This window comes from Notolepis coatsorum (assembly GCF_963971535.1).
Source record: "Notolepis coatsorum genome assembly, chromosome: 2".
In the NCBI taxonomy this organism is placed as follows: domain Eukaryota; kingdom Metazoa; phylum Chordata; class Actinopteri; order Aulopiformes; family Paralepididae; genus Notolepis; species Notolepis coatsorum.
Window position 1 is genome coordinate 208,415,167 of NC_140166.1, and position 20,948 is coordinate 208,436,114.

General features: G+C 46.2%; 1 protein-coding gene across 4 annotated transcripts in view; it reads left to right on the forward strand.

Annotated features, from left to right (window-relative positions):
- trappc8 (trafficking protein particle complex subunit 8) overlaps nt 1-20,948 on the forward strand; it is a 97,254-nt gene that overhangs the window by 20,405 nt on the left and 55,901 nt on the right. For 2 of the 4 annotated variants that reach the window (XM_084308989.1, XM_084308992.1), the window contains exons 3-10: nt 1,808-1,891; nt 10,000-10,089; nt 10,241-10,415; nt 11,576-11,723; nt 15,114-15,279; nt 17,406-17,650; nt 17,926-18,041; nt 20,112-20,262. In XM_084308989.1, the coding sequence (XP_084165115.1) occupies nt 1,808-1,891; nt 10,000-10,089; nt 10,241-10,415; nt 11,576-11,723; nt 15,114-15,279; nt 17,406-17,650; nt 17,926-18,041; nt 20,112-20,262 (1,175 nt within the window). The remainder of the gene's footprint in view (nt 1-1,807; nt 1,892-9,999; nt 10,090-10,240; nt 10,416-11,575; nt 11,724-15,113; nt 15,280-17,405; nt 17,651-17,925; nt 18,042-20,111; nt 20,263-20,948) is intronic. The other 2 variants (XM_084308991.1, XM_084308990.1) reach the window with 2 other exon arrangements.

Genomic DNA, 20,948 nt, shown 5'->3' on the forward strand with positions numbered 1-20,948 from the left:
TGAGTCAGGTGATAATGAGTCTGTAGTTACATTAAAACAATGAGTCCGGTGATCATGAGCTTGTAATTCCGATTATCAACTATTTTGGTTCTTGAAGTGGTGTTTTTATAGCTACATTTTACCACTGAAGTGAACAGGACACAGCATCTTCACATTACATCAGACTTGACCAACATGGCGGCGAAATGAATAAGACGATTAGGCAAATCAACTCAAACATCTCTGTCAACATGTTGAATTGATTTCATTGAAAGTGAATTGACCCTCAACTCTGCTTTGCACATTTGTCCTCATTCTCGAACATGTACGTAAGTACCTTTTTGTAACTATCTTCTAAACGAACTAAAAGTTCGTACTAACACATTTACAAAAATCCTCCTCCGGATTCCTGAGCGCGTGAAACGGTCTCCATGAGTGGCCAAAATCATCACAGCTGGGTTCCCATGAATGGAAAAAAAAGTCACTCATTCTTAAAACTGGAAGCGCGTTCTTGTACACCTGGATTTGCATACAGACACGCCCCGCCAGCTCCTTGGAAGGCGAAGGAGGCGTGTGCAAAACAGCGAGAGGGTCAGCATTGCATCTGCACTGTGCTGACCCATTCAACAGGTAGCGCAGAAGCGATTTGAGACTGATCTCAAAATGAGATTAGATTCAAATGTATTGTCATTATACAGCACAAGTACAATACAACATCCAACCAGAGTGCAATAGTACCATACAATGCAGAGGTGATTAAACTGGGTATAAAATATATAAATACTACTGAGTAATTGTGCGATTTATTTCGGCCATGGTGGCCGCAATCGCTTCCATCGCTCGTTGAGTTATGACTATATGTAAAACATGATTGCTAATGATACAAATATTGTTTGTTGTAGGATGAAGTGACTTCTCCCACAGACAGCTGTTGAAAACACGGGCGCACACCAGTCTGTCCGACTTACGTCTGATTTAAGACAGCCTTTTCGAGTTCATAAATCCTACAACAAATTTACAATATGAAGCCGTTCGAGAATGCTGAATACGTTCGTAAATCGGGTTACGAAGGAATTCTTTGGTAACTTTCACGTATATGTCTGTTCGAGAATGAGGACCATTGTGTGCAACCTCTGCTATTGCAACCTTTTTATACAGTTGGTCTATAATAATAATAATAATAATAATAACAATAATTATTATTATTAGTTGACCTCTATGCCGGATCCAGACACCTTGTCTATGGGAAAACTCAATGGGGAAAATGCATGCGATCGCAAACTACCATCACCTCATCATAGCCTCTGGAAACACAATTTTCCACAGTAATAATATTTTTCTTTTATGGAATCTAGTTTTGGAATATAAATATAGAAAGTGCTAGTTTCCTGTTAGCAGCAGCAGCAGTGGTTAACGAGTGAGTGACCGAGTGAGCGCCTGGTCTTTAGCATGTACAGTATGTACATTTTTACATAATTGACAGACTATGGAATTACTCGGACACTAAATTTCACATCAAATATCATTCCTCAACACATCAAATGTTAAAAGAGCTCAACTTTTGATAACCATGAAAGACCGAAAACAACCATAAATGTTTGCCATAGAGAATTGTAGGCTATTCTTGGATCAGAGAATTCAATATTAAGCCCAGAGTGTTTCAGTGAGGTGGTTTATTGCTGTTGTATCAGAAGTGTTCCCAGTCTTCAGTCTCTCATAATGTAGCCCCCTCTCTGATTCTCCCTACTTAACAACTTGGGAAGCCCTGGAAAAGGAACCGGTTTGTCACTAACCCTGCACTCCTCCCGACTCTCTCCCTCCCTGTCAGATCGCTCTCTTAAAGCGAGTGTCCCCTGGTACAGTGACTGGAGAGACACACTAACGGAACTCGGCACCTCCAAGCATTACACAGGTACTCTCACCTCCCAGTGTCTCTGTGTAGCGGTGGGGAGGAAACCACTGTGTCCTTCCTCTTCCTCCTTTTCCTCCTTTCTTCCTGCCTCCCGTAGCAGAACTGTGTAGTGGTCTTCTACCTTCCTGCTCTTCTCTCACTTGGTGGCGGTCTAGCGTTGTAGAGTTCTGTGTGTGTGTGTGTGTTTTCGTATTTATTCATAGAAAAGAACGAGGTGACTCGACATTAAAGCTAGTTGATACGTATTTATTCATAGAAAAGAACGAGGTGACTCGACATTAAAGCTAGTTTTTTGGTGAGAGTAGTAGTAGACATTATAGCTAGTTGGTCATTTTGGTGAGAGAGTAGTAGTAGTAGACATTACTGAAATAACAGCAGGTAGCTACTGAATGAAAGCCAAGATCAGTTTCACCTGTGAACTGTATTTACCACCCACTGGGACTGCTTGCTTTAAAGCAAATGGAAACGCACTGGGCAATGAGTGGATTGATACCGTCACCATACTTAATCTACCTAGATGTCCCATAATTTTCAATGTGTTCTATAAAAACAAAATACATTGTTTTATGTAGCCGATGGCACATCTTGTTTGTGATTTAGGCATGCCTCTGTGTGCAATACTCTGCTCTCTTCTCCTCTCCCCTCTGCTCTCTCCTCTCCTCCTCTCCCCTCTGCTCTCTGCTCTCTCCTCTCCTCTGCTCTGCTCATCTCCTCTGCTCTCCCCTCCTCTGCTCTCCTCTCCTCTCCTCTGCTCTCCTCATCTCCTCTGCTCTCCCCTCCTCTGCTCTCCTCTCCCCTCCTCTCCTCTCTCCTCTCCTCGCTCTTCTGCTCTCTCTGCTCTGTTCTCCTCTCCCTCTGCTCTCTCCTCTCCTCTGCTCTCCTCATCTGCTCTGCTCTCCTCTCTCCCCTGCTCTATCCTCTCCTCTCCCCTGCTCTATCCTCTCCCCTGCTCTCCTCTGCTCTCCTCTCTCCTCTGCTCTCCTCTCTCCCCTGCTCTCTCCTCTCTCTCCTCTCCTCTCCTCTCCCCTGCTCTCCTCTCCCCTCCTCTTCTCTGCTCTCATCTCTCCTCTCTTCTCTGCTCTCCTCTCCCCTGCTCTGCTCTGCTCTCTTCTCTGCTCTCCTCTCCCCTGCTCTGCTCTGCTCTGCTCTGCTCTGCTCTCCTCTGCTCTCTCCTATCCTCTCTCCTCTTCTCTGCTCTCCTCTGCTCTCCTCTCCTCTGCTCTTCTCTGCTCTCCTCTTTCCTCTGCTCTCCTCTCTCCTCTCCTCTCCTCTTCTCTGCTCTCATCTCTCCTCCTCTCCTCTGCTCTCCTCTGCTCTTTTGATCTCCTCTCTCCTCTGCTCTTCTCCTCTGCTCTTCTCTGCTCTGCTCTCCTCTCTCCTCTGCTCTCCTCTCTCCTCTGCTCTCCTCTCCTATTCTCTCCTCTCTCTGCTCTCCGCTGCTCTTCTGATCTCCTCTCTCCTCTGATCTCCTCTCTCCTCTGCTCTCCTCTGCTCTTCTCCTCTGCGCTTCTCTGCTCTCCTCTCTCCTCTGCTCTCCTCTCTCCTCTGATCTCCTCTGCTCTCCTCTAGCCTCTGATCTCCTCTGATCTCCTCTCTCCTCTCCTCTGCTCTCCCCTCTGCTCTCCTCTCCTCTGCCTCCTCTCCTCTGATCTCCTCTCCTCTCCTCTGCTCTCCTCTCCTCTCTCCTCTCCTCTGCTCTCCTCTCTCCTCTGCTCTCCTCTCTCCTCTGCTCTCCTCTCTCCCCTGCTCTCTCCTCTCTCTCCTCTCCTCTCCCCTGCTCTGCTCTGCTCTCATCTCTCCTCTCTCCTCTCCTCTCCCCTGCTCTGCTCTGCTCTCATCTCTCCTCTCTCCTCTCCTCTGCTTTCTTCTCTGCTCTCCTCTCCCCTGCTCTGCTCTGCTCTCCTCTGCTCTCTCCTCTCTCCTATCCTCTCTCCTCTCTCCTATCCTCTCTCCTCTCCTCTTCTCTGCTCTCATCTCTCCTCTCTCTGCTCTCCTCTGCTCTCCTCTCCTCTGCTCTTCTCTGCTCTCATCTCTCCTCTTTCCTCTGCTCTCCTCTCTCCTCTGCTCTCCTCTCTCCTCTGCTCTCCTCTGCTCTTTTGATCTCCTCTCTCCTCTGCTCTTCTCCTCTCCTCTGCTCTTCTCTGCTCTCCTCTCTCCTCTCCTCTGCTCTCCTCTCTCCTCTGCTCTCCTCTCCTATTCTCTCCTCTCTCTGCTCTCCGCTGCTCTTCTGATCTCCTCTCTCCTCTGCTCTCCTCTGCTATCCTCTCCTCTCTCTCCTGATCTCCTCTCTCCTCTGCTCTCCTCTGCTCTCCTCTCTCCTCTCCTCTGCTCTCCTCTCCTCTCCTGTGCTCTCCTCATCTCCTCTCCTCTGCTCTGACACAGCTTGGATGACAGCTCATTAGATAAACCTGGTTTATCATCATAATCATGCAACCTATCGATGTGCAGATTTTGCAAAGTGAGTGCATGCAGGTCATTGGATATAATTATACAATCTGAAATATACATATATGAAATATACATCAGCCAAATCAAGCTTTCGTTAGTCTTTGACATTATTGTTTAGTTTTTATCAGGTAGCAAAAATGGTGATACGTTGATGAAATTTGAACACTACTGTGCAGGATGCGTGTGTGTGTGTGTCTGTGTGCGTGTCAGATAAGGTGTGTATGTGTTTTGGATGGACAGTCTTAACAGCCTGGGGGGGAGCTGTTGTCCATCCTGGTGGTGCTTTTTTGCTGACAGCAGAGGGTCAAGGAGTCTGAGAGAGGCGTGGGAAGAGTCCTGGAGGATTAGCCTAGGAATCTCTCCTGATCAATGTCCTGAAAACCTAAAGTCAGCAAGAGGAATACACGCTGGGAATTTGGCCTCTCAGCGTCAGCAGCTCCACCACCAGCTCCAGCTCCACCACCAGCTCCACCACCAGCTCCAGCTCCACCACCAGCTCCACAACCAGCTCCAGCTCCACCACCAGCTCCACCACTAGCTCCAGCTCCTCCACCACCAGCTCCACCACCAGCTCCACCACCAGCTCCACCACCCCCACTAGCTCCAGCTCCACCACCAGCTCCACCACCAGCTCCAGCTCCTCCACCACCAGCTCCACCACCAGCTCCACCACCAGCTCCACCACCAGCTCCAGCTCCTCCACCACCAGCTCCACCACCAGCTCCAGCTCCTCCACCACCAGCTCCACCACCAGCTCCACCACCAGCTCCAGCTCCACCACCAGCTCCAGCTCCCCCACCAGCTCCACCACCAGCTCCCCCACCAGCTCCAGCTCCCCCACCAGCTCCAGCTCCCCCACCAGCTCCAGCTCCACCACCAGCTCCACCACCAGCTCCACAACCAGCTCCAGCTCCACCACCAGCTCCCCCACCAGCTCCACCACCAGCTCCAGCTCCACCACCAGCTCCACCACCAGCTCCAGCTCCCCCACCAGCTCCACCACCAGCTCCCCCACCAGCTCCAGCTCCACCACCAGCTCCCCCACCAGCTCCAGCTCCAGCTCCACCACCAGCTCCACCTCCAGCTCCAGCTCCACCACCAGCTCCCCCACCAGCTCCACCACCAGCTCCACCACCAGCTCCAGCTCCCCCACCAGCTCCACCACCAGCTCCCCCACCAGCTCCAGCTCCAGCTCCCCCACCAGCTCCACCACCAGCTCCCCCACCAGCTCCAGCTCCACCACCAGCTCCCCCACCAGCTCCACCACCAGCTCCACCACCAGCTCCCCCACCAGCTCCAGCTCCACCACCAGCTCCCCCACTAGCTCCAGCTCCCCCACCAGCTCCAGCTCCACCACCAGCTCCACCACCAGCTCCACCACCAGCTCCACCTCCAGCTCCACCACCAGCTCCACCACCAGCTCCACCACCAGCTCCAGCTCCACCACCAGCTCCACCACCAGCTCCACCACCAGCCCCACCACCACCAGCTCCACCACCAGCTCCACCTCCAGCTCCAGCTCCACCACCAGCTCCACCACCAGCCCCACCACCACCAGCTCCACCACCAGCTCCACCTCCACCACCAGCTCCACCACCAGCTCCACCTGCTCCCCCACCAGGGAGTTAATGACTAAATGTGCAAGCACGGCTCAAACTCATAGAATAGTCTCTCACAAATTTCTTGAATTTGGTGCCATTTGGCCAGATGATGGCGCAATTTGCATATTCATAGATCATTGCATTTTCAATGGCACATTATGCCACATTATTGACAAGGAGATATACTTCATGTGCTTCACAGAAACCTGTCACCAGCCAGAAGTTTACTTCACCTTAAGTGAAGCCTGTCCTCCTGGCTACATCTACCTGGAGAAAGCCTGCAGCACTGGAGGCCTAGCTGTTATTCACCAATTGGAACTGTCCCCCTGCCCTTGCCTGTACTGTCCTGTAAACCCCCTTTCCCCATGACAATACTTCTGATCTACCGGCCACCCAAACCCAACTCAGTTTTCATCCCAGGGATGCAGGACCTCTTCACTCTGCACAACCTCTGCCAATATTATAATACTTGAATATTCACGTTGACACGCCCTCTTGCCACCCTGCAGCTGAATTTCTGCTACTTCTAAACTGCCTCAACCTCACACAACATGTTTACCGTATGTCCTCACACGCTCAAAGGGCCACACCCTCCACCTCCATCTCCACCACCAGCTCCACCACCAGCTCCCTCTGCTAGTCTACGATCTGGGGGTGTCTGTCCACAACACCATCTCAATGGAGCTGCCATTCCGGTCTCCACTCAGCAAGTCCAAACATTAACCCGGACACCATGACCCTGGACCTCCAGCTTCTCTCCTTTGTCAACTTCTCATCAGCAAATGAGTCACTGGACTTCTACAATAAATCCCTGAACAGCCTTCTGGATCTGCACGCCCCTGTCAAAATCAAAATGGTCACCTTCTCACGCTCAGCCCCCTGGTATACCAGCGAGCTATGGAGGATGAAGACAGCTGGGCGTGTCCTTGAGCGGCGGATCAAGGTCTCAGGACTCACCATACATAAATTGGCCTATCGAGAACACCAGAAGGCCTACTCAAAATCCCCCCGATGCACGCTCCCAGTACTACTATCATAAATCAAATAAAATGTATTTGTAAGGCCCGACAACACACGTTAATGTCCCCATGGGCCGGACACGTCTTCTTTAAACAAGTCAAGAAGAAACATCACAATAAATCAAGAACAAAACAAAAACACCATAAAGTCCAAAGAAATTCAAATAAATAAAATAAATGCAACACTCCCAGACATACCCCACGCCAAGGTAAGGAAAAACTCACTAAAACCTAGCAATAGGAAAAAATGCACCACAGGCAATGTGGAGGAGAGAAACCTTAGAAGGGCCGTTCAAGGGGGGATCTCCCTTCTTAGATGTCGGTGATAGTAGTGTTGCAATAAAACAGGCAAAACAGTTGGTAAGCATGCACTCGTACGTGTAATGAAACACAGATAAGTGCATGCAATAGCAACTGAACATTTTGAAAGATTAAAAATAGAGCTGATGGCGGATCCATTTGAGGCAAGGGGGCGGCGCAGAGAGGGTCGCATCCTCCCGTTCATCACGGGACGTCCAACACTCCGGTCATCACTACGAGACAGCCGGAGACAGGGAGACAGGGGAACAGGCGTTAGACAGTTCGCGTGATTTTGATGGGCGGACATAGCAATAGATACAAGTGGTAAGCATATATCGTTAGCCTCATAGCATAATTGCCTAAGTCATTTCTTGGTCAAATTGATATTTCTGCCTAACTCTACTCTCCTCACACTGCTGCACCACCCTGGCTTAGTGGCTGTGTCCTCAGCCAATCAGAACCTTGTTATTTTAAGAATCCCTTTCTGCCTAACTCACTCATGTGACTTGTGCCAAAATTAGTTTTTTCTTCTTTTCCGAAAGTCTTGAAAAATGATTTAGGCAATTATGCTATGAGGCTAACGATATGTGAATAGAATAGATATATTTAGTAAGCATATTATGTGAATAGAATAGAAGTACTTAACCCAGCAATGAACTCTAAACCACATTGACAGACCACGGACCGAAGACGGTAAGAAGCTGATCCATGGCCTCGGTGGTGCACGTAGAACAGTCACTGCAATCTTGGCCAAGACCCCGAGACATCCACCACCTTGGTCAACACTACGAGACAACCACTCAGAGAGATGGGGGTGGGGACAGGGGTTAGAGAGTTCCCATGTTTGTAGTGGGGGCGGAGATGGAGCAATAAATACATGTAGTGAGCATATGCATACATGGTGACAGTAGAATCAAAGTATATGAGAACATTTACTAATAGATAGAACTACTGCAAGCGTATGTATACAGGATGAGATACAAGCCAATAGCTCAGGGCCGTACGCCCCGGGGGGCAGGAGAAGCCACTCAGAATTGGTCAGGGCAGAGCAGGTAAGGTTCAGCACTGCAGGCCAGACAAAAGGCGGTATGAAGCTATTCCATGGGACCGGTTGAGACAGAGACAGTGGTTAAAAAGGTTCTCCCATGTCTGCAAAAAAATCAAATAGACATGCTAACTAAACTAGACGGATTAATCTAAGGGTCAGTCCGCGACCAGGTGAGATCAGGGTAGGTTGAAGGAGAGAGAGAAAAGATGGGTAATTTGTTCCACAGGTAGGGAGCGTGGTAGACAAAGGCTCTGTGGCCGGCGGATTTCTTTTTAACCCTAGGAATCGATAGAAGCCCCGCATTTTGTGAGCGCATAGCACGAGCGGGCGAGTATCGAGAGATGAGATCGGATAGATAGAGCGGTGCGAGCCCATTTAAAATGTTGTAGGTGAGGAGTAGCACTTTAAAGTCAGATCTGGCTTGAATAGGAAGCCAGTGTAAGGCGGACAAAACTGGTGTGATGTGATCAAATTTTCTAGTTTTAGTTAGTATCCGTGCAGCCGCATTTTGCACGAGTTGAAGATTTCCTATGCTTGTTATCATCAATAACAGTCCTGGAAACTCCAAGCAACTTTTCTCCTCCATAAACCACCTCCTCAAACCCCAAATCTCTCTACACTCCGACTCCACTGAGGTGCAGTGTAGCAACTTTTCCGCCTTCTTCAGGACCAACGTTGACACCATCCGCTCCCTCCTCTCTAGCCCCTCTGCCCCTCCTGTCCAAACAGTCAACCCACAGCCTGGGACTACTCAGCCTCTCTGCTGCTTTTCCAACGTCTCACAGTGAGAGTTTGAGGGCATCGTTAGGAGGATGAAGCCTTCCACCTGTGTCCTCGACCCCCTTCCCTCAGCCGTGGTGAAATGCAACATCGGTGCCATGAACCCTATGATCACCAAGGTCATAAACCACTCTCTCCAGGCTGGCCATGTCCCCTCTGCCCTAAAAACTGCTGTCATAAAACCACTTCTCAAAAGACCCTCCCTAGACCCGGACGTCTTGGCCAACTACAGACCCATTTCCAGTGGTGGTTTGGTTCGATCTTCACATTTGTGTCCAAAGTTAAAGAATACATCATAAAAATCGTCACGCTAGAAGAAAATAAAAATAAAATTCTAACATGCTAGACTTTTTGTTGCAGTGTCACGGGGCATCACACTACAGGGGATAACGACGCCCAGGAATGAATTATACATGAATAATGTGGAAACACTGTTATTAATCATTTGGGAAAGACAAGTGGCATATTACCTTGTTCACCCGTTTCCCTTCCATGGCTGATTGAAACGCTCCTTTTGATCTTCATTGTCACGACAGTGCAGCCATAACTATTTTCTAATGGGATTTTTACAATGGTGAAAATAACTGACTGACTGATCCCCCATTGTTGAAACATGTGTGAGTGGCGGGTTACTAGACTCTACTATTTTTCCTCTTCAAATTCTCCAGCCCTTCATTCAAAGCCTTTCAGTCGGCAGAGTTGATACTTGTAGTGTCTGACTGTCTTCTCTGGCTTCATTCTAATCAGTAGGTATCATCCTCTTCCTATCTGCTGCCAGAGTTGACCCAATCGCTCGGCAGATAATCTTTTCTTCCTTCTTTCCTGCAAAATATCCCGCACAGGTCCCTGTATATACCAGCTGATTAGAACGTAGCCTCTCTTGTCTCATGTCGAGTATGTGTGTCTTCCCAGCCACTACGCCCTGGTTCGAGGCCTACAGAGAGAGCTTTCTCCAGTCCATGCCGGCCTCTGACCACGAGTTCCTCAACCACTACCTTGCCTGTATCCTTCTCCACAACTACTGCACCACGATGATTCATTATGTATCAACACTTTGTAGATAGGGAGTACACACTAGCGTTAATCTCTTTTGGATGGAACATGCATAGAAGCTCCCCGGTTGTGGTTCCTTGACCCGCGGCGCCCCCTGTAGGCCTGCTGGTTGTGTCATCCACCGAGGCAGTTCCTGTGGAGCAGTTCCTCAAGCTGTCTCAGGAGCAGCACCGGGTGCAGCACAGCGGCGACTACACCAACCCCAAGTGGTTCATACCCAACACGCTGAAATACTACGTCCTGCTGCATGACATGAGCGAGGCAGACGAGCACAGGTACTGTTGGAGCCATGTACACAAGTACAGAGACCCATGTACATGCATGTATACATACATACATGCGTACATACACACTAGGGGTGGAAAACACCAGAGGCTCCACAATGCGATATTATCACAATACTTAAGTCATGATGTGATAGTTTTGTAATATTTATTGCAATATTGTGGTATATTGCCATTCATTACCCTTTTTTTTGTGTGCAAATTATGTCTCCAACGGAAAATATACAACATCTGTTTTATCTAATAAGATAACGTTTTCAATCTGTTCATCTCACACACAAAAATCTACGATACCATGTATTGACACCAAAATATTGCGATACTATCCTGTATCGATACCCCACCTTTAATATATACATTTATACAGACCAGCTCTGCTCAGCCCAACAAATAAACTACTACTGACCATGTTGTAACAAATGTCAATTAATTTGACTTGAGGTTCTAACATTCAGACCATAATGTACCTGCTGCCGGCACCCAGCAACCAGCCCTCTCTTTGGTGTTCAGCTTTTCATTTAAAAGGGATAGTTCATCCATTTCTGGAACCCCAGCCCCATTTCTTACTTACTAATGATGATGTGGAGAGTCCTCTCTCAGCACAGTCCATGCTGCTCCTCAGGCTAGCTGCGGCTAGTTAGCCACAAACCAATGCAGAGTCAATGGGGTCGAGCTCCATTCTGCTCACTGAGACAATTACCTCATAGTGCACACAATGTAGATTTCAGAGAGCCTCAGTCAAACTTGTACTGACAGGAGTTTGACCCCATTGATTGGTGGCTAACTATACAGAGCTAGCATGAGGAACAGCATGGATTGTGCTGAGAAAGTACTCTACTGATCAACGTCATTGGGATTCCAAAAATCTGAACCATACCTTTTTAATTTCGACAAACCTGTTGTTGCATTGATGCAATACCAACATGCATACAAACCAGACACTCTTTAACCCTTTCACTGCCGCACTACCAAAACTGTTAACCCTTTCACTGCCAGCCGACAGAAGGTTAACCCGGTCGCCGTCGGTTGTATGATAGTAAAGGGTTAACCTTCTGTCGTGTGGCAGTGAAAGGGTTAACACCCCCCCCCCCCCCTCTATCTTTATCTGTCCATTTGTCCAATCTGTCCCTCGTGAACCTCGTCCCTCGCAGGGCAGACTCTGCGTATGAGGACATGAAGCAGCGCTATGGAGCCCAGGGCTGTTACCTGCTGAAGGTCAACTCCCGCACAGCAGCTGTTGAGGAACAGATCCCTGACCCCTGGAGCCAGTATCTCCACAAGACCAGTATACACAACCAGGTAAGAGTCTTCATCTATCTCCACAAGACCAGTATACACAACCAGGTAAGAGTCTTCATCTATCTCCACAAGACCAGTATACACAACCAGGTAAGAGTCTTCATCTATCTCCACAAGACCAGTATACACAACCAGGTAAGAGTCTTCATCTATCTCCACAAGACCAGTATACACAACCAGGTAAGAGTCTTCATCCATCTCCACAAGACCAGTATACACAACCAGGTAAGAGTCTTCATCCATCTCCACAAGACCAGTATACACAACCAGGTAAGAGTCTTCATCTATCTCCACAAGACCAGTATACACAACCAGGTAAGAGTCTTCATCTATCTCCACAAGACCAGTATACACAACCAGGTAAGAGTCTTCATCTATCTCCACAAGACCAGTATACACAACCAGGTAAGAGTCTTCATCTATCTCCACAAGACCAGTATACACAACCAGGTAAGAGTCTTCATCCATCTCCACAAGACCAGTATACACACACAAAAAAAAGATTTCCAATAAAAAATTAAAAAACGTTAACATTTTAATTTTTAATTTTTTTTAATGCAGTCAGACCACTGAACTTAGAAGCAGGACAGGCCAGTGTTTCTAGTTGCAGCGTCGCAATAGTTAGATAACCTAGGTGGGGAACAACCAGGAGATCACTGCAACTCACACAAGTTGGAGATCACTCACTCACTCACTCACTCACTCACTCACTCACTCACTCACTCACTCACTCACTCGCACGCACGCACACAAAGGGAGCCGCATGTGATTGGTGGAGGCGGGACCCTTACAAAAAACAAAAAATCCATCAAAATCAGTGTTGTTGCTAATCATTGACACATGCTAGCCTGTAATAATCCCCCCCAGAAAAATCTACTTTGCATTTGATATATTGCAAATATATGCCATCACACACACTGGCATTTAAACGGTTAGAATTATAAAAAGGATATGTGGTGTTATGATCAGGGCTGAAGTTGAATAAAAGATTTATGAAAGAAAAAGTGGTATTTCAACATATAGTAATATTTTTATGGGTTTTTTGAAGAGGACAATTTAGAGTGAGTATTTTTTTCAATCCGACATTACAAAAAAACTGAAACAGTGTTGTTGCTAATCATACATATGCTAGCCTGTTTTTTAACAATAATTTGTGATGCCATCACAAACACTGGAATTTTTTTTTATTTAACCTTTTATTTTACCAGGTAGTCACTTGAGATCAAAGATCTCTTTTTCGAGCAAGACCTGGAAGGGTACAAATAAAATTCCTACACCAGAATGCAGGAAATGAAGTCTTTGTAACAAAAATAATCCTGGTGGGGGACCCCCAGACCCCCTGCTTAAAAAGTGGCCTGAATGATTTCCCCAGTCCGGCCTTGGTTAAAAGCCTCCAATGCTTATTAGTGTGTGCGTTTGAACGTTTGCATGTTTCAACCATACATTTCCATTTATATATAAAAAAAAATAAAAGATGTAATATATATATTTAAAATAAATAAATAAAAAATGTAACTTCCTATAATAGTGGGGGTCGCGGCTCTCTGACACCATTATTTCGGGGGTCGCGGCCTGAAAACTTTGGGAACCCCTGCACTATGCAGTGTGTTGGTCTGTGCACTATGCAGTGTGTTGGTCTGTGCACTATGCAGTGTGTTGGTCTGTGCACTATGCAGTGTGCACATGACTACTTGTTTAGGGGGATGGTAAACGATGGACATGGAAACCACATGAACTGAAGAAAGTCACCACCTTAGACTAAAATGTCATGCTAACATCTGATCTGTCACTTGTTTTCTGAAAGGGTGTGTCACTGACATAATTCAGTATCTGAGGAATTATTCCTCTTCCTTTTTAGACACTATTAACACATTGAGTGCCACGCCCCTTCCGGGAAGTGACCTGGCCTTGCCGTCCATTAACCCCATGTAAACATAGTTGTAGTTTGTAGAGCTAAACCTATGTTTTATAGTATAGCTATGGGTCTAATAACGCCATCGAGTCTCATTGAGCTGCTTCTGGTCAACGTGCAAAAAACATTCTTTTTTCATCCGTACATTTCCGTTTTGAATATGAATATAGTTTGGTTGCTTCTGAGTAATTCCAGGGAAAAGACGCGAAAACAGCGTTTTTGTGTAATTCAATAAACACGTCCTGATTATCGGATCTTCCTGAAAGCAACGCTAGATTATCATTATTATCTTTCCTCATGAATACATGAAATGTGCCCTGGAGCATGGTGTCCGCTGGACGAACAGTGAACACATAGTTAAGTGCGACTGACAGATGCATTGCAACTAACCGTCTCTGGCTTCGTCCAGCGGACACCATGATGAGCTCAGCGAAGCGATGCTGCTCGCGGTCTTGGCTGCAGCCATCCTCTCTGCTGCCGGAGCTACTGGAGCCGACGGCGGTCTGCGAGGCTGCGCTGGTGGCGGGAGAGAGAGCACGGAGGGTCGTTGATGAGATGCCCGAGTCGCGCGATTTTTTTTATTGGTTTGTCATGACAAACCAATTACATAATCCAACATATGTGTAAAGAAACAACATATTCCAGTTAACGGTATATTTTTTTTAATGATTCGTTACGGCGTAATCAATACTTCCATTTGTATAAATTGGGTTAAGCTGAGCGTAGTATTCCTGCCTGGCTGAGGAGCGCGTCGCGGCTCATGCGCATGCGCGCGCTCGGCCAATCGGAGCAATGCGGAAGGACAAGTGGGCTGCCGAAAGTATTCACGCGGCCAGGCTGGCTGCCGGCTGGCTGCCGGCTGGCTGCACATGCGTCGGAGGAAAGCATGTGACAGTCTCCGGCCTCTCGGACCAACAGTAGGGGAGAGTGCTCAACAACCAGGAAGGGGGTTGGGAATTGGCATAACGACTAACAGTGGGATGGGAGAAAAATCGGAAAAAGAAGGAGGGGGAAAAAGATAATAAAAAAAAATAATATATATATATAAACCCTTTCACTGCGACAATATTTTCAAGTTTCTTTATTGGTTGTCATACAAAAATACAGAATACTTTTATATGAATTCTTTTTTTTTGTTCTGCTCCTGAGAGTGTGCTAGATAAAAATAAAAATAGATAAGTATATAATAGAAAGTCAAAAGTATGTAATCAAGTGTAAACAAAAGTGCTCAATATACAATACAACACAAGAGTAGAAAAAAAAATTACAACTGAGTTACAATACAATATACAGTACAATGCAGAAATGGGATGAGGTACAACTTAGGGTAAGGTGCAATGAGGTATGAGTTGATACAGAAGGTTACCCTTTCACTGCCACACGACAAAGGGCTAAGACTCATCTTGCACTGGAAGCCTATGGCAGTGGTGAATTACCTTCCCCTCACAATGATCCTGGACCATCCGTTGTTCTCACAGGAGCTGTTGGACGAGCCGGTGGTCCAGACGACGACCACGGAGAACAACACCGACGTGGAGAACAGTATCGGTGCTGAAGTGGATCACGACCTGGCGGAGAAAGGTCACGACCTGGCGGAGAAAGGTCACGACCTGGCGGAGAAAGGTCACGACCTGGCGGAGAAAGGTCAGCAGTCTCATAGAACAGTTTTGTGGTGATGGTTTTCATGGTACATTTCAGTGGGGAGAAAAAAAAGACCCCACCATACAATATTGTCATTATAATAATAATAAATTGTATTTGTAGTGCACTTTTCGTTCACTAGGATCCCAAAGTGCTACAGGGTTAAAACATAGTTAAACAATTATTATTAATAATAATAAAATTAAATACAATACAAACATAGTATAAGCAGATAATTTAAAACAACAGCACAAGAAAAAGAACGTATCACAAGAAATAGCTACCATTTGAAATAAAAATGTTTTCAGCCCTGCTTTAAAAGAGTCCTCAGCTGGATGGGAAGGCTGTTCCTCAGGCGTGGTGCAGCCGAGCAGAAGGCTCGGCCCCCCATGGTGCAGAGCCTGGTACTGGGGATCCGAAGGAGCGATGATACTAGAGTCACGATATTGGAATATTGGGATTTATTGCCTTTTTTCAACTGTGCATCATCATCTGTTCTATCTAATATTACGTTTTCAGTCTGTACATCTCCTCAATCATTTTATAGCAGCAAAATAGGATTGTCACGTTTTTATTTTCCAATCTGTACTTGGCGTCGGTGTGTATATATATCGGCGTGCAAAATATCAAGATATATCGCTTTTATTGATTTCTTTCCCCACGCCTAGTGTAGACCATGGATTATAACAATAATCATAGACTGTCAAAATAAACAAAACGGGATACAGCAGGGGAATAACGGGGACAAAAGTAACAAATGGTTAATTCCGTATTTAATAAAACAACTGGTAAATGCAAAATGAAATAGTTTAGGCTTCAGGGTAAGGCAGCTGGGCAGCCCACCAAAGCTTCCCAATGCGTCCCGCAGAACATTAATGGGTCACCAGTTGGCAAAGTCAAATGCATTAACAATTCAATGATATGTGAATTCATTTTCCTAATTAAAATGGAAGAAGAACGTTCTCCCTTAGATAGACATATCAAACGTGTCTCTCTCTCCAGTCACTGTGTTAGAGGCTGGAGTAGCAGCTCACAGCAGTGGTGAGCCCAGTTATATGCCCAGTTTACTTTAGTTTTCATTCTAGTTGATTTTGTGGGGATAAAGTTACTCCCAGCAACAAGTGAATGGGACAGGCTGGGCACCCTTTCCATCTCTCTCTGTACGTTTTGTATATTTCCATTTAACCAACCATTATAAATTACTTTTCAGTAGCAAAACAAACTGGATAGTTCAGGGGTGGCCAACCAGTCAGAGATTAAGAGCCACAAAAATTACTGTGGTACCACAAAGAGCCACACCATATACCAGCGTTTCTCAACCTTTTTTTTCAGTCACGGCACCCTTCCTGTGTTTATAGGTCTCACCCTCTGTCTTTTTTATTTGGGCCTCACAGGGTTAAAAGTACCCTGTGAGACCCACAGTTGCAAAATTACAAAATCATGTTTAGCCATTAAAAAAAAGATAAAAAAAAGTCTCACAATGCTATTTGATAGTAAATGTGTTTATATGTCCCACCCTCTGAAGTTGCTAATGTCTTTTTAATTTGGGCCTCACAGGGTTAACCTCTTATGCCCGAAATATAGAGTAAAAGTGTATATTTTCAGCATTACGTTTGTTTACCAATGATTTTAACTGTTACGGTATTAGTGAAATATAAGATTATAGAAATCTCAGGGCATTGAGTCGGAAACCGGCGCATATTGACAGGAGGAAGTGGAGCAGCCAAAAGTGAGTGTAGTCTTTTGAAGGAAGAGACTCTGGGCTTTCGAATTTCAAAAAACTACCCTACCCAGCTCACGCCAGCCCCTGTCAATCATCTGACTTCTGGATTAACTTTTTTTATTTGTCTTATTTTTTGGGATTATCTCCCACAAACCTGAACGTTATTGCCATAAAACAGAACACAGTTAGTTTCTCTACCTTTCTGTGAACGTCTAGCAAAAAACGGTGTTGCAATATGATGAAAAATGGAGAAATTTACATTATAAAAAAGATGGCAGAATTCAGTACTGTATCTACAAAACCTGTTAGTAAGTACAAGTAGAACAATAAATAAAGAAGAGACAAAACACAGTATATCTACCAAAAACAATAGCCATTTACAATAACCAAAGTGTTGTCTGTTCAGATGGGCTCCCCAACAACCTGGACAGCCACCCGCTCCAGCTGGACCCTCCCAGTGACCCTGGGAGCCTGGAGGCCCTGAGGAGGGTCACACCCTCTGAACCCAAGAAGGTGCCTGGCAGTGGGATGACCCACGGAGCCTGTCTGACTCTCAATGACCACGACCGCATCAGACAATTCATCCAGGAGTTCACCTTCAGAGGCCTCCTGCCTCACATAGAGAAGAACATCAGACAGCTGAATGACCAGGTAACCACGCACACACACACACACACACACATACACACGGTTCAACGTCCAGGTACACACCTAACCGTTATATCTCCATCTTAATCTGTCTATCACCCCTCTCTCTCTCTCCCTCTGTGTCTCTGTCTCTCTCCCTCTGTGTCTGTCTCTGTTTCTCTCTCTCCCTGTCTCTGTCTCTCTCCCTCTGTGTCTCTGTCTCTCTCCCTCTGTCTCTCTCCCTCTGTGTCTCTGTCTCTCTCCCTCTGTGTCTCTGTCTCTCCTCTCTCTCTCTGCAGCTGGTCTCCAGGAAAGGAATAAGTCGCTCTCTGTTCTCTGCTACTAAGAAGTGGTTTGGTGGAGGGAAGGTCCCAGAGAAGAGCCTCAGTGAACTCAAGAACACGTCTGGCCTCCTGTAAGTTCTCTCCTTCTACAACCCTTTCTCCTGTAGTTCTCTCCTTCTCAACCCTTTATCCTGTATTTCTCTCCTTCTCAACCCTTTCTCCTGTAGTTCTCTCCTTCTCAACCCTTTATCCTGTAGTTCTCTCCTTCTCAACCCTTTCTCCTGTAGTTCTCTCCTTCTCAACCCTTTCTCCTGTAGTTCTCTCCTTCTCAACCCTTTCTCCTGTAGTTCTCTCCTTCTCACCCCTTTCTCCTGTAGTTCTCTCCTTCTCAACCCTTTCTCCTGTAGTTCTCTTCTCGTTCTCCTGTAGTTTTCTTCTCAACCTGTTCTCCTGTAGTTCTCTTCTCAACCCTTTCTCCTGTAGTTCTCTTCTCAACCCTTTCTCCTGTAGTTCTCTTTTCAACCCTTTCTCCTGTAAGTTCTCTCCTTCTCAACCTCTTCTCCTGTAGTTTTCTCTCTCAACCATTTCTCCTGTAAGTTCTCTCCTTCTCAACCTCTTCTCCTATCAAGGACCCCTAACTTGATACACATTACTAGGCTGCGGACCCCCACGTACCCCCCCTCTATGACTGGCAGTCTCACTCACTCACTCACTCATTCTCTCGCCCATAGCCGCTCTGCTCCCTAGTGGCGCCCCACAAGCATTAGCTTGATATCAGCAGTCATACTCTCATGTGCAACACTAGCCTAACAACACCAACACCAAACCCAGAGCTCAGACCACAGTATGAAGGTTCCAGGTAGAACACCATTACAATTGACTGACATTATGAGCCGTGTTACTAAGTTAGCTAACTCTTTCAGGTTGCTGTTGTCTGTTTGGTGAGGAGGACGAGAGGGCTCAGCCTCTTGCTCTGAGATGTGCTTTTTCCCGGCTGTATACGTACCACTACGCTTTGCTAAATTCATATCACAGCTGTATATGTACCACTATGCTTTGCTAACTTGAAGTAACTTCATCTTGATATTATTTTTATTCAATGTTTTAACGGATACAAACAAAGCAGACGGGTCAGACAAAATCAAGACATCACGACCACGGGCGGCTAAGTGGCGCAGTGGGCAAGGCGCTCGCCACTAACACAGGAGATGCTGGGTTCGAGCCCAGCTCTCGGCGTTGCTACCGGCTTGGCTGGTCGTTCATACTAACACAATTGGCAGTGTTAGGGGTGGGAAAGCCGGTGGGTGGGGATTGGACGTTGTGGACAGCGACTCCTACAGGTCGGTTGGTGCGTCTGTACAGCAGAATCAGGAAGTATCGAGGGCAGCGTGAGCCTCCCACGCGTTACTCCTCGCCACTGAGAGATCGCGCTGTTCAGGTGAAAAGATTGACAGCTGCCTCCTCGTGTACCGGAGGGGACACGTGATGCAAGGCTTGGTCCTCACTGCAGCCGACCAGTGGGAGGCATAGTCTAGCAACGTTCGAGACAGGGGAGGGGAGAATTGGCGAGGCGAAATTGGGATGGGAGAAAAATTTAAAAATAAGGAGAAAAAGTGGATACAAATAAAAGACATCACGACGACAAAAAGAACAAAAATTAAATATATACCCCCCAAAAAAAAAACAAGACAACCAGTCACTCCTTCGTGTCTCTTACCAGTGATAGACATATCAAATCAGAGATTGAGAATATATATCTATAATAGACAGTCTTTTTACATGGCTTTGTGTAAAGGACAGCTTCACAGTTGCCATTCAGTCCACATAGTCCTTGAAGTAACTTCATATCAGTTGTATATATGTACCACTACAATTTGCTAACTTCATATCACAGTTATATATGTACAACTACACTTTGCTAACTTCATATCACAGGTATATATGTACAACTACACTTTGCTAACTTCATATCACAGGTATATATGTACCACTACACTTTGCTAACTTCATATCAGGTAAATGAGCATAGACTGAAATTAACTTTTGATCTCCAGAGTCAGTCATGTGCAACTACTTGGTGCAGCAGTTTTAAGTGAACCTCATCCCCGCACCGACTCATGTATTGGATTAAATGGTCAGCTAAATGTAAATGTGATGCCTTACTCCCCTGAGTTTGACCTTAGCCCTGCGTGTGATGTCAGATATCCTCCGGAAGCTCCAGAGCTGCAGATCAGGAAGATGGCCGACCTGTGCTTCCTGGTGCAGCACTACGAGCTGGCCTACAGCTGTTACCACACTGCCAAGAAGGACTTCCTCTCCGACCAGGCCATGCTGTATGCCGCGGGGGCTCTGGTGAGAGCGAGCACACACACGCTCACGCACACCAACAGATGCGGGTAGAGAGATAATATTTAAACCTGGACAGGGAACCGTTTAAAATCCTTTAATCCAACTGATACACAGTGCGGTGCTTTGTGTCTTCAACAAGAGCCGTGAAACTGTCGTTGAAGATGGAGAGAAAATCACTACTTAAAAAGAATGTGTCCGGTACTGTTTACACAAGAGTTGCTTTATATTTAGTGTGTAATACGGATTCAGTGCGTGATATTTAGGGATGTCCGATATTATCGGCCTACCGATATTATCGGCAGATAACGGCATTAAAATGTGATATCGGAAAATATCTGTATCTGTTTTTTAAAAAATTATAAAATGTATTTTTTATTTTTTACATTTCTATAGAAATGATGTCCGATATTATCGGCCTACCGATATTATCGGCCGATATCGGCATTAAAATGTGATATCGGTTGATATCGGTATCGGAAATTAGGAGTTGGACAATATCGGTAAAAAAGCCAATATCGAGCATCCCTAGTGATATTGTTTGTGCATTCAATTAGTTCTGTTGCAGTAAAGACAATAAACTGTTCTCCCAGACATTCCCAGTGTTGTCTAGGCGGAGTCAGTCGGAGGTTGTATTGAAGGAAAAGGTCTGGTGTTTGTGTGGAGGCTTGTCTCTAGGTGTATATAAGGAA